We start from the raw sequence: 14,216 nt of genomic DNA on the forward strand, positions 1-14,216 counted from the left end.
TGCTGGTGCTCTAATTGGCTTCAGGTGCTCTAATTGGCTTCAGGTGCTGTAGTTAATCTATAGCAAACCTTCCTCCCCTTGCAGGGAATAAGGCTCCCTGCTAACCCTCTCCTGCTGCCCTCTGGCCATGCTGTATCAGACCTCAGACAGGGGAAGACAGGCAGGAGATTTCCCTCACCCCCCTCAGGCAGGGGAAACAGGCAGGGAATCACCCGAACTCCCCTCAGGCAGAGGAAACAGGAAGAGGACTGCCCACACTCCCAGTTTCCCTTGCTCAAAGAACTACACCCACTCTCCTCTGAATGTCAGGGAAAGAAGGCAGGAGTCCTGGATCCTGGGTCTGCCTTCTCTGATCCACCACACCCTACCCAAAGGGATAGCTAGAACCCAAGAGTCCAGACTCCCAGCCCCTGCCCACTAGACTTCACTTTGCTTCCAGAGTCAGGGACAGAACCGAGGAGTCTAGACTCCCGGCCAAAATCCTCACCAGAAGTATTACCAGATTTGCCCATTACTTTGGGGTATGCTCATTTACTAGGGTTACTCTTCTGGGGGGAGGGATTTCTGTAATTCTATCAATGTACTCCTTATGTCACTTGAGTTTTCATACGGAGCTCTACTTCCCTCCCAATGGAGCTATCCTGCAGGACCTAGGTTCCCCAGGGGTGGGTTCCTCCAGCCCCAGAACCAGATGAACACACACACACACACACACACACACACACACACACACACACACACACACACACACACACACACACACACTAAGAGCAAGTCTGAGCAGATCTGGTCAATCAGCACTTTCAAGCTGACCCCTTTATATGCCCCAAGGCTCAATAGGCTGGGCCAAGCAGCACTTTCAACCTGCAACCCTTATATGACACAAGTACCGCACTGGAATAGAGTAAGCCTGAGCAGGCTGGGTCGAGCAGCACTTCCAAGCTGCCACCCTCGTATGTCACAGGTTTAGCACGTTCCTATCCCCAATTTCACGTCACAATTGTACTGGGAGTAACCCACTTGATGAGCAAACCCCACAGTATTTTTGGGCACTACAGGGATCTTTAGCTTAGGTAAAAGAAGCGTTGCTGCTGAGAAAATGGGGAAGTTAAAAAAGTAAAGTTCAGAGAGAGAGAGAGAGAGAAGCAACCAGTTTAACCATAAAAGTTATTTATTGAATAATAGTGATAACCACACAAGGGGAGCCTAAACAAACATAACAGTTACATTATTAAAGGTTACAGAAATCATATATAGAAAACTAGACCTGCCTGAGGTAGAAAAGAAAACAAAGGGTGGGGGTGAGGAGGTGTAGCGCTATCTCACCCATGCCATGAAGCTTCAACTTGTCAGAGTTCCCAGGTTACGGTGGTAGCTCAGGGTCCTGAGTGCTGGAGACAGGCAGAGCTCCCAGCACGATCAGTGAGGAGAAGATGAAATCCCAGTGGAACTGATGCAGAGTTTCGATCCAGGTATCAGAACACTTACTTGAACATAGATAGGAGTTTTTGTAGAGAAACAACAATGGTTCAAGGGAGAACATTAGATTTGTTTATGGGTAAACCGATGACTCAAGGGTTTTCTTTAGACTAGACAATAGGAGATGATCACTCTTGGCTATGGATGATGTGCCTTCCAGGGAGCTCACAATGCAATTAGGCTGCTTCAGAGTATTTTGGATATCACTCAAGGATTTATTACTAGGATTGGTCTGATAACTACTGAGCTGGGTGTGTGCAGGAGTGGGTTCATTAACATCTGGAGTAGTGCTTCCCTGCTTTTCTGGTCCCAGAGTTCAGTGCAGTTCTTGCTTTGGAATCTCTGTTCCCCATTCTTTATGCTAATGGAGATACTTCCCTGTCCCATCTTTCATGCAGATAAGGCTAGAGGAGATGCCTTAATCTTGTCACCCTTGCCAGGAGGGGTCTAGGTGTGTCACCCCCTGCCCTTCACTGCTCTCTGCAAGCCTTTACTCTGATCAGTTTTGGTTCAAGCAGAGACTGGCGGCGGGGAGGTGTCTTTCATGAGTCAAACAGGCTGGATACTGCGCCCTGGTTCCCCAAGAACACATAGATGACTGGTATCAGAAGTAAAGTTGATGAATTTAAAATAGATGGAACTGAAGAAGTGAAGGATTGTAATTGTGACCTTGTGGCTGAAACTAGGATGTTATCTAGTTTAGAAGATAAAAAACTCTTTATTTGCATGGTAATAATACCTGGTGGTCTCATCCCAAACTCATAGGCTCCATCAATTACACCTGTCCAGAATGCTCATGGCGATAATAACTTCACATGTTCCTGTAGCATCAGCTAGTCTTCAGGGACTCTCACATTAATATAGGCACAAATATAAGTTGATAGAGAGAGATGGGTGTGTCTGGGGATAGATGGATGAATAGAGACTGTAAACGAGTGCGGCCAGGGCTTGACCCTCTCCGGGAGGAGGAGGAGGGCCACGACGGCTCACTACACACTGGTGGGTCCGGGAAAATAGCCCGGCAGTCCTCGCGGCAATCGCCCGCCTTGTGAGGCAAAGGGGCTCAGGTCCTTCGGCAGGGCTGTCCCATGCTAGCTGCTATGAGCCTGGCCCTAAGTCAGGGAGGGCAACAAACACTGAGTCAGGAAACTCTACCCCGGGGCAGGACTAGGTGACAGTTAGAGTTAAGGCCCGGCCCTAGGTCAGGTCGGAGCAGCAAACACTGAGTCAGTAATGATAGGCTTCGGCCTCTTCAGGCCAGAGAGAGGGGGAGTCTGCCACCCATGAGTGTGGTGGCAGGGGGGACACAGGCCCTCCCACTCCACTGCGTCCCAGCCCGGGGCCCTAGCAGTGGCTGAGGATCCGCTGGTCAGTCAGTGGGGATCCTGGCCGCAACACACTGACATAGGCTCCAGTAATGCTGCAGCCAGACTGGGGTCGGCTGCCCCGGGCTACTTCCGTACTCCCCCTCGGGGCCTACCTGGGTCCGGACGTCAGCCTCTGCAGGGTCCAGGAGCATGGACTCATCGTGGTCGGGGCTGAATGGTAGGTCTGACAACTCCTCTGGAAAGTCAGCCCAGGGTAGCTCCGGTGGCTCCTCTGGGTAGCAGGCGCGGGGAAGCTCCAGCGGCTCCTCTGGGTAGCAGGTGCAGGGGAGCTCTGGCGGCCCCTCCGGGTATTGGGTGCGGGGAAGCTCTGGCGGCTCCTCCGGGTAGCGGGTGTGGGGGAGCTCAGGCCAGTCTGGGCGGCTGCCCTGGGTCTCAGGAGGTTCCCAGTCTCGAGCTCCCTGAAGGACGCTGCTCGCTCCGGCTGCTGGGGACTGACTGAGCTATGAGGGCCGGCCTTTATAGTTCCGGGTCGCCATCTGACCCTTTGGGGGGCGGGCTCAGAGCTCACTAGCTCCGCCCACTCTGGTATCCGGCTGGGCTCTTCCTCCTCCGGCGTGGAGGGGAGCCACGCCGCCTCACTACAGAGACAAAGAGAAATTAATGTTTATGGGGACAGATGGATAGAGAGGCTGATTTTGTACCAATTTCTAGTGCAACCCCTACTGTGGATTCAGGTATACCAGTAGAACCACGGTTCACACCAGTATGGCTTAATTCTCGCTATTGATGGCAACAAGCCATAGCAGTATAAGTATGTTTCTTGGCATCCTTCATTGCCCAAAAAAATGGAAAAATCCAAACTCTTGCTTTTGTGAGTCACATTTTTCCTTATCTCATGTTCAGATTTGTGTGTGGGTCTGTTTTGGGGGTGTTTGAATCCCTTGCTTATCTGAGTCTTGAGTGTCACGTTTCTCGTGTGTATGTTTCTATTTGGAATGGTCCTCTTCCTTGGATACCTCTTTCAGGACTCCTCTTCCTCTGCATCTGTGTTTGTATCTTTGTCAGGTGTTTTTGTGTTGTGTAAGGTTGAGGCTCTTGGGACCATAGTCAGAGCCTTATATGACCCCAGTGTTCTTTCTGGTGTGTGCCTGTGTCTTGTGTGTTTACCTGAGCATATTTCTCCAAGTGTTTCTCCTCACATACCAATTTCCTTCCCTTGCCTGCAGCCGGGAACTCCAGCCCAACCTGTTCCGTCAAAGACTCCAGCCTTAGCTTCTTTCCCAAGAGGAAATAACTTACATTGCTCAAATGTCAAGCTCTCTATTTCATTTTGTACTTTCCCATCTCTCTCTCCTTCTTTGTTATTAAATTCTAAGGGCACATTTCTGTCCCTCAAAAATAGGGCAGACACTCAATGGTCATCCAATGGAAGATCTCCTTCCTGAAGAGAATTGCTCATATCCTTCAGGGAAAGAGGGCCTAATAAATAACCTAGACATCAGGATGTGCAATGTAGGTTATGTCAAAGTTAGAATCAAGACTCACAATTTGTCAGACCACTCTGTTTTTATTAACGCAGCGCTCCGCCAATAACAAGACTTACAATTTGTCAGACCACTCTGTTTTTATTAGCGCAGCGCTCCGCCAATAACACTCAGATAATGTGAGTGGCCATGCAAGACCCAAACAGTCTTATTTATACAGATAAAAGAGCGGGAATTAAACAAAGGGACAAAGGAGAAAAACAGCAAAATTCACCTGGGGCATAGCATGCATATTCTACTTCCTTACTAACTCCTATCGATCTAAGGCTAATGCTTTACCAATTGCCCTTAAACGGTGCAATTGTTCTATGTTAATGTCTGTATTCCTGACACCTGGACTCCAGCATTCCAGTGATTTTCCTTAAAGGTACAGACAGCATTTCTTTAATCCTATCTATTTTTGTAATATAATTTATTCTACATTGTGAAAGTAGAATGAATTATATTACAAAAATAGATAGGATTAAAGAAATGCTGTCTGTACCTTTAAGGAAAATCACTGGAATGCTGGAGTCCAGGTGTCAGGAATACAGACATTAACATAGAACAATTGCCCCGTTTAAGGGCAATTGGTGAAGCATTAGCCTTAGATCGATAGGAGTTAGTAAGGAAGTAGGATATGCATGCTATGCCCCAGGTGAATTTTGCTGTTTTTCTCCTTTGTCCCTTTGTTTGATTCCCGCTCTTTTATCTGTATAAATAAGACTGTTTGGGTCTTGCATGGCCACTCACATTATCTGAGTGTTATTGGCGGAGCGCTGCGCTAATAAAAACAGAGTGGTCTGACAAATTGTGAGTCTTGATTCTAACTTTGACAATTTGGAGGTTCCACCGAGATGGCAACCGTCTTCACTGGGGCTGTGTGATCCCTGACCGTTTTGTGGGACAACCGTGGCAGCCGGCACCTGGGCATTTGGCCCAAGCGGTCCTCCTTCTGAACGGAAGGGTGCACAACCACAGTGAAGTCTACGCCATTGAACCTGTTGGTTCCCACTCTGTTCTGGTAGGGATCCCGGGATCTGACATCAGGAATCTGGTCAGGTAATTATTTCTGTGTTTTTTCCGGACTGAGGACTGTCCTGTCTCTGTGTCTATCTGTCTTCCTGTGGAGTGTTTGAGTCTGGGTGCCATCTCTGTCCAGGGATCGGCCGACCAAGGGGTTCCTGTCCCTGCGGTCTGAGTGAGTGGAATCTGCACAATTGCAGCCGCACCACACTTTGGGTAAAACCCCTGGTGTGAAAGCAAGGGCAATTGAGGCAGTAGCCTGTGGGCTCCTTTTGTGTGTTGCTCTGACGAACCCGAATTTCCTTCTTGTGCAATTGGTGTGTAAAGTCCTCCTGTACTGGTAACCAGACGTCTAAGTCGGAACAGTTCCCTAAACGAACGCCGGCTCATTTTATGTATTTGGGATGGGTCCGGACTCCTGTAAATTTCTGGAGAAATGGTCTAGGCTAACTCAGGGGGATCCCAAAACTCAGTGGCCACTGTTAAAATCTTGAAACAAAGACCGAGTGGACATCTTAAAGGACAAACTCGGCCAACCTAAAACTAAATTGGCTAAAGAAGAGGTTAATTGTTTCATTCAGTGGTGGGAAGAGGCAAATCGTAGCTGGACAAAATCAAAAACTCACCTCTCTCAAATATTCAAATAATAAGTTAAAAACTTTATTAAAAGCCTCCTCTCCCACCACCAGACCGAGTGCTCCCCTTTACCCCGTTCTCAAAAACCCACCCCGGATCGATCCAACCCCCTTAATACTCCCATCTCATTGTAAAAAAGGACAAAAAGCAGGATCGGGCCCAGAAAAGCAGGCAAGCAACAGATAAAGAAACTGAAAAACAGGTTGGAAGCCCTAAGGGCATAGTGTAAGAAGTAAAAAAAAAGCAGTAAGTGCAGGCATGAACCCCTGGAACAATACTTAAAATGGTAAAATCTGAGGTGATAAAGGTGTTATTTTGGGAGAAAAACAAGTGATTTAAGGAAAGAAAGTGAAAAGTTAACTCTACAAAGGCTGGAGAAAATTAAGCAGTTAAATTTTGTAAAAATGTGTATGTATCTATTTGTCTGTGAAAATATGTAAAGTTCTAAGAATCTAAACCAGCACATCTGGTTTGTAAAACTCCTGTTTTGTAGGTGTAAGATAAATTGGTTTTGTTTTTGTTTTTAATGCCACTAAAAATTCATTTGACTCTTAATTCAAAGTTGCAAAACTAACAGACCTTTTTGCAAGACACAGGTAATTAGTGTTGTTTGGCTTTGGGATTTAGCACTTAACCCTTAAGGGGTAACTTGATTCTTTATAAAATTTAAAATGTTTTTTAAATAAAAACCAAGTCATGGCTGCAATAGGGCAGTCAAAATCAGGAAAATAGGAAGAGATTCTGAAGTCTTTTTGTTTGGTTGGTCGTTGTTTTTTTTTTGGTAACAATAGCAGATAAAAGCTGTAGTGAAAGAATTAAAAAAAAATATTTTAACAGTGCCCCTCTGAAGCAACAGCAGAGGTAAGGTGCACAAAACAAAAAGAAGCAATGTTAAAAACACTGAGCCTTAAAATGGCTCTGTGTAATCAGACTGTCACTTTTAATAAGGGTACATGAAAACTCTGTAAGAAAAAAAGAAACAGTTAAATCGTATGTAAAAATTAATATGGCTAATGTTTTAAAAAAAAGTTGTAATATAGAAGAAATGTGCTTTTTCCCTAGGAATGTGCAGTGTATATTGTAAAAAGGGGTAAAAAAAAATACAAATAAAATATGCTACTGAATTAAAATCCTATTAGGGCTCCAAAAAAAAAGCCGCAATAGACTGTTTTCTTTTTCAGATCTCTGTGTGTTTTGTAAGCAGAAGTTAAAAGTGAAAAAAAAAATCAAAACTCTAGTGGAAGTTGATTGTGTCCCTTTTAAGACAGAGTCTCTGAGCTCTGCTGATGGCTTTGAATCCAAAAGCCAAGCCTGTGTTAATGCAAATTACCTAACTGATAAAGGAAGGTGGAAACTGCCAGCACAAAAGAAATTGCCTAAATAAAAGACATGGTATAACAAGATCCCTTTAAGAGATTTGATGCTAAATGTTATTGTTAATATTAAACATTGAAATAAATTTAATGTTAGTAAGTACCCCTGTAACAACGTATAGTGTGTATGATTTTTGGAAAAATCCTTAAAGGTAATATGGTAATGATGCTTCTCAGCTATTACCTGTAAATAAACTTAAAACTTAACACAGCAGGAAAAACATTACAAACTTGGTCTGCTATATAAGAGGAAAAACTTAAGGTCCACCACCTCATGGATTTAATAACTAAACAGTGGAATACTTTTCCCATAACTCTTAAAAAGTAAAACCCATTAAAACCTGGCCTGCCTATAAAACAAAAAAACAGCAAAATTCACCTGGGGCATAGCATGCATATCCTACTTTCTTACTAACTCCTATAGATCTAAGGCTAATGCTTCACCAATTGCCCTTAAACGGTGCAATTGTTCTATGTTAATGTCTGTATTCCTGACACCTGGACTCCAGCATTCCAGTGATTTTCCTTAAAGGTACAGACAGCATTTCTTTAATCCTATCTATTTTTGTAATATAATTCATTCTACTTTCACAGTTATTACATCACCCCTTGTTACACTATTCCATTGACAACAGCTCTGTTGCTCAGTGGTCAGTCCAAAGAATTGTCACAATCTGGTAACATGAGTTCAAGTCTTGTTGGGGTCATTTGTGCTGGGAGAGTTTGATCTTCCAGAAGCTGGCTCATCTCTCTTATTATAGTGACAAGGGGTTTTTGTGCTCTGACTGCCACCTTCAAGTCACCCAAGCAATTAGGCTGCCCACTTCCACACTAATTGTCATGGCATCCCATTCTTTCAGGCACCTCAGAGGGGGCTGTTGATAAAGCTTGAATGGCATCAGCAGAGCTCTGGGGGATGGGAGAGCCTAGGGCTGGGATAGCAGGACATGTGGGGGATTGGAACCTGTAATAATAATTGGGCCTACAAATTTAGCCTAATTTTAAGCTCAATTCTGAAGACTGAAATTTGACAAACTTCCTGTCACACATAACAATAAAGGTTGATGGGCAGAGTTTCAAAAGTGAGATTGAGACTGAATTACTCCAAACAAAGAGGCCAAGGGGTATCACACAAGGCCTGTGTTAATATCAGGCCTGGTAAACAAAAGAAGTGTGGGACTGGAAATCAATGGACCAAAACTGGAGTATAGGGAATTAGGCCTAACTGATGACCAAAATAATGAAAGGAGCAGCTATTCCACCCATCACTGCCTTTTGGGGTCCTCAAAAAGGGAAGTGAGTTTGGGAGCAAAATTAATGGAGGAAAGTAAGTGAACGCAACAATTACTGACCGAATGAAGGGGAAAGAACTAACTCTATCATCATGGCCACTCCCCGACCATCTCCTCGGTCTAGCCAGTCATTCTCTCTGTCACACGTGTGAATTACCTAGGCTAATGCACTGCTTGTACCAGTATTCTGGAGACAAAATTCCAGCTGAGACCTCAGTGCCAAGACAACTGTAGCACTGAACCTAAGAATGGCCAGACTGGGTCAGAGGAAAGGTCCATCTAGCCCAGTATCATGTCTTCCGACAGTGGCCAGTGCCAGGTGCTTCAGAGGACATGAACCGAATAGGACAATTATTAAGCGAGCCATCCCCTGTCATTCATTCCCAGCTTTGGAGTGTCAGAGGTTTAGGGACACCTGGAGCATAGGATTGCATCCCTGATCATCTTGGCTAATAGTCATTGATGGATCCATCCTCCATGATCTTATCCAATTTTTTAAAACTTAGTTTTACTTTTCGCCTTCACAACCCCCCTACCCCCGGGAACAACTTCCATAGGTTGACTGCATTGTGTGAAGAGATACTTCCTTATGTTTGTTTTAAACCTGCTGCCTATTAATTTAATTGGGTGATCCCTGGCTCTTGTGTTATGTGAAGTGGTCGATAACACGTCTTTATTAACCTCCTGCACACCAGTCATGATTTTAAAGTTCTATCATACCTCGCCTCAGTCAGATCTTTTCCAAGGGGAACACGCCCCATCTCTTAAATTGCTGCTCAAAGGGAAACGGTTCCATACCCCTAATCATTTTTATTGCCCATCTCTGTACTTTTTCCAGGTCTAGAATATCTTTTTTATGATGGGGGGACCAGAACTATATGCAACATTCAAGGCGTAGGTGTACCATGGATTTATGTAGTGGCATTATGATATTTCTGTCTTATTATCTATCCCTTTCCTAATAGTCCCTAACATTCTACTAGCCGTTTTGACTGTCACTGCACAGTGAACGGATGTTTTCAGTGAAATACCCATGTGTGACAAAGTTCCTCCTCTACCTTGGTGGGTCCTGCGCTTATTGGCGGATTGCCTCACCTCAGTGATCTTCCCTTCTGGTGGAACCCACAGTCTGGGTCAACTCCTCCTATGTCTGATCAGGAGTAGCGAGGTTTGGGGGGAACCCGGGCCCGCCCTCAACTCTGGGTTACAGCCCAGGGCCCTGTGGATTGCAGCAGTCTATAGTGCCTCTAGTAACACCTGCTTGACAGCTACAACTCTCTGGGCTACTTCCCCATGACCTCCTCCAAACACCTTCTTTATCCTCACCACAGGACCTTCCTCCTGGTGTCTGATAACGCTTGACTGTATGATGATTCCTCAATCCTCCAGTAGCATACCCTCTCAGTCTCAGCTCCTTGTGTCTCTTGCTCCCAGCTCCTCACACGCACTTCTCTCCTCTGGCTCCTCCTCCCCTGACTGGAGTGAGCTCCTTTTTTAAACCAGGTGCCCTGATTAGTCTGCCCTGATTGGCTGCAGGTGCTCCAATCAATGTAGCTCTCTCCAGTGCCTTCTAGAAAGATCTTAATTGGCCCCAGGTGCCTTGATTAACCTGGAGCAACTGCCATTTTGGTTACCACGGTCCTAGGGATTTGTTTAGCCTGGGGCTAACATACCTGTTCCTCAGTACTTTACTGTAGCCATCCGGCCTTGCCCCATCACACCATGATGATTCCAAAATAACTTGCTCCACTAGAGAAACAACCCAACAGTCCTTTCTCCCAGTTCTCCTTATTCAAAAACACTTCACTCATTCCCCTCTGAGAGACAATACTAGAACTCAGGAGTCCAACTCCTACCCCCCCGCTTAGGTCCCAAATCCTCACCAGAAGCAAAACGCAGAGTCCACAAACTTAAAATGGATGAAACTGAAGAAGTGAAAGGCCATTTTAGGCATCAAGGTGACCTCCTGAGTGAAACTAGGACATTAGCTAGTTCAGAAGCTTTAAAAAATTCCCAATTTGCATAGTAATAACACTTGGTGGCCACCTCCTCAGCTTCATGTCCCATTAATTATACCAGCCAGGATTGCTCATGGCAATAAGAACCTCCCATGTTCCTGTAGCATCTGCCAGCCTTCAGAGACACTGACAACTGGATGGGCACAAAGATACAGCGATAAAGAAAGAGAAAGAGATGGTGTGTCTGGGGACAGATGGATTGCTAAAGAGAGTGAGAGCAAAGGAGAGTGTATGGGGCTGGATGGATAGAGAGAAAGCAGTTTTGGTACCAATTTCCAGTACATCCCCTAGTGTGGATGCAGGGATACCAGTAGAAAGATAGTTGATAGAAGTGTAGTTTATTCCTCTGTGTTGATAGAAACAAGCTATACCAGTATAAGCACCTTTCTACTGCTATTCCCTGCCCAAAAAGGAAAACCCCAAACTCTTGCTGTTGTGAGTCATATCTTCCCTTGTCTCATGCTAGGGCTTGCACGTGTGTTGCCTGTATTTGAATCCCTGGCTTATGTGAGTCTTGCGTGTCTCATGTCACGTTTCTTGTGTGTGTGTTTGTGATTTGTGGGGAGGGGCCTCTTGCAGGCCTTGTCTTCTTCCTCGTGCGTGTTTGTACTTTTTTATCAGTGCATTTCTGTTTTGTCTGGTTGTGTCTCCATCTTGATTGTGTCAGTCAGAGCCTTGTCTGTTTCCAGTGTTGTATCTTGTGTGTGTTTGTGTCGTGCGTGTGCATCTGTGTGAATTTCAAACCTGGCTTCGGTCCCAACAGGAAATAATTTATACCACTCATCTCTCTCTCTCTCTCCGTTTATCTTTTGCTATCTCTCTCTCCTTCTTTCATTATGTGTATGGGGATGGCTGGATAGTGAGAGAGCAGCTTTTGTAGAAATGTGCAGTACAACTACCAGAGTGGATTCATATATCCCAGTATAACCATGGTTTAAAGAAGGGTATTTTTTCCCTTTCTATTGATGGCAACAAGCTAATTAGAATGTGTCTGGTTTAAGCTTATAGCTATTTGCTCTTTTTTCATCTTTTTCTACTAGATTAAACAGGCCTTTAGTTGCTGGTATTTTCTCCCCATGAAGGTACTTATATACTTTTTCAAGTCCTTGCCTGATCTTCTCATTGATAAGATAAACCAATCAAAGTCTTTTAAGTCAGGCTTTCCCCCCATCATTTGTCCATGTCCTTGAATTATTTTTATGGGTCGTTTCGGTACCCTCTGCAATTTTTCAACATCCTTTTCAAAGTATGGACATCAGAACTGAACACAGAATTCTAGTATCAGTCTCGCCCGTGCTGCATCACCACTGAAGGTTTCTTTTAAAGCAGCATCTCTCCGTCTTTTCCATGTTGGGTCCTTATCCTACAACAGAGAAGATATTTTGTCATCCCAAATCCAAAAAATTCTGGACCACCACCACTCATCTAGCTGCCAAGAAATGGGACAGAGTATACAGAGCACTGGAAGCTGTTAGTAATGGTGCATTAAGAATCTGTGATGCAGAGCAAAATGAAAGCTATAGGATGCCACATCCCAGAAGAAGACAGAAGAAAAGAAAGAAACAAGTACAACAGCGTTCTACCTTTAGCACTAAAACAGGGAATTACAGCATATGTGCACTTGGCTATATGTGTGTCTCCATCTGTTGTCTCTTGTCTTACACTACAAAGTCTTCACTAAAAGGGCACCCATAGCTTAGTTGCCTGAAACAGATGCTGGCTCTCCCAAGTCTCTCTATATTCCCAGAGTCATAGAATCATATAGAGGATTAGGGTTGGAAGAGACCTCAGGAGGTCATCTAGTCCAACCCCCTGCTCAGAGCAAGAACAACACCAACTAAATCATCCCAGTCAGGGTTTTGTCAAGCCGGGCCTTAAAAACCTCTAAGGAAGGAGATTCCACCACCTCCCTAGGTAACCCATTCCAGTGCTTCATCACCCTCCTAGTGAAATAGTGTTTCCTAATATCCAAACTAGACCTCCCCCACTGCAACTTGAGACCATCACTCCTCTTTCTGTCATCTGTCACCTCTGAGAACAGCTGAACTCCATCCTCTTTGGAACCCTCCTTCAGGTAGTTGAAGGCTGCTATCAAATCCCCCCTCATTCTTCTCTTCTGCAGACTAAATAAACCCAGTTTCCTCAGCCTCTCTTCATAAGTAATGTGTCCCAGCCACCTAATCATTTTTGTTGCCCTCCACTGGACTCTCTCCAATTTGTCCACATCCCTTCTGTAGTGGGGGACCAAAACTGGACACAATACTCCAGGTGTGGCCTCACCAGTGCCAAATAGAAGGGAATAATCACTTCACTCAATGTGCTGGCAACGCTCCTACTAATACATCCCAATATGCCGTTGGCCTTTTTGGCAACAAGGACACACTGCTAACTCATATAGAGTTTTTCATCCACTGTAATCCCCAGGACCTTTTCTGCAGAACTGCTGCTTAGCCAGTTAGTCCCCAGACTATAGCGATGCATGGGATTCTTCCTTCCTAAGTACAGGACTTTACACTTGTCCTTGTTGAATCTAATCAGATTTCTTTTGGCCCAATCCTCCACTTTGTCTAGGTCACTCTGGACCCTATGAGTCCAACTGAAGCTGCAGACCCTCCGGTTTCTTGTTTCCCTCTTCAGGGACAGTGTAAGCAAGTAACACACAGACACCACAAGGGAACATCCAACACACACGTGCACAGACACACATCCACACACTTTACTCATATTAAAATCAGAAGAGAGCTCCAGGGGGAAAAAAAACTTGTACAGAAACCCCTCACTCCAGTGTCCTCGTGCCTCTCAGACTCCTTTTGGCTTTTGACAGTCCTTTCAGTGATCCCAGATTTTTCCCACACCCCTCTCCTCCTACTCAGTCTTCAGGTTCTGCTCAAGATTCTGAGTAAATGATCTCCCTTCATTTCTATCCTTCCTTTATTTACTTACTACTTCCATAGCCATTAACTCCCTGTAAATAAATTAGAAACCTACACGACATACTCAGAATTCCCCACTGTGGGGACCGCTGACCCCAATGTTTCAGCGTGGAACTAGGGGGAGATATGCTGGTAAAAGAGGCTCCGTAGGGGGCGCTATCACCTACTTACCTCAGGGCAGCACTAGGGATCACTGTGCTGCAGGGAGCAGGGTGGGTGACTCTGTAGTTATGGGCTCTCCCAATCTGCATGTCAATAACACCCGGTGGCCTCCTCCTCAGTTTGGTAGTTCCATCAATCTGACCTGCTCATGGCAGTAACAACTTCCCATATTCCTATAAAAAGAACAGGAGGACTTGTGGCACCTTAGAGACTAACACATTTATTTGAGCATAAGCTTTCGTGGGCTACAGCCCACTTCTTTGGATGCATGGAATGGAACATATATTGAGGAGATATATATACACATACAGAGAGCGTGAAAAGGTGGGAGTTGTCTCACCAACTCTGAGATGCCAATTAAGTAAGAGAAAAAAATTTTTGAAGTGATAATCAAGATAGCCCAGCACACAGAGGCGGCTCCAGGCACCGGCATGCCAAGTGCATGC

The 14,216-nt window shown here is 45.1% G+C and overlaps 1 protein-coding gene across 1 annotated transcript; it reads right to left on the reverse strand.

Annotated features, from left to right (window-relative positions):
• Positions 1 to 2,955: 2,955 nt before the first annotated feature.
• On the reverse strand, positions 2,956 to 13,937 carry LOC120380053 (proteoglycan 4-like). Its single transcript, XM_039497557.1, has 2 exons — positions 13,780 to 13,937; positions 2,956 to 3,445 (listed from the first exon to the last, which is right to left on the reverse strand). The coding sequence occupies exons 1-2, from the start codon at positions 13,857 to 13,859 to the stop codon at positions 2,956 to 2,958; spliced, it is 570 nt and encodes a 189-aa protein (XP_039353491.1). The 5' UTR covers positions 13,860 to 13,937.
• Positions 13,938 to 14,216: the final 279 nt, after the last annotated feature.

This window comes from Mauremys reevesii, linkage group 13 (genome assembly GCF_016161935.1).
Source record: "Mauremys reevesii isolate NIE-2019 linkage group 13, ASM1616193v1, whole genome shotgun sequence".
In the NCBI taxonomy this organism is placed as follows: domain Eukaryota; kingdom Metazoa; phylum Chordata; order Testudines; family Geoemydidae; genus Mauremys; species Mauremys reevesii.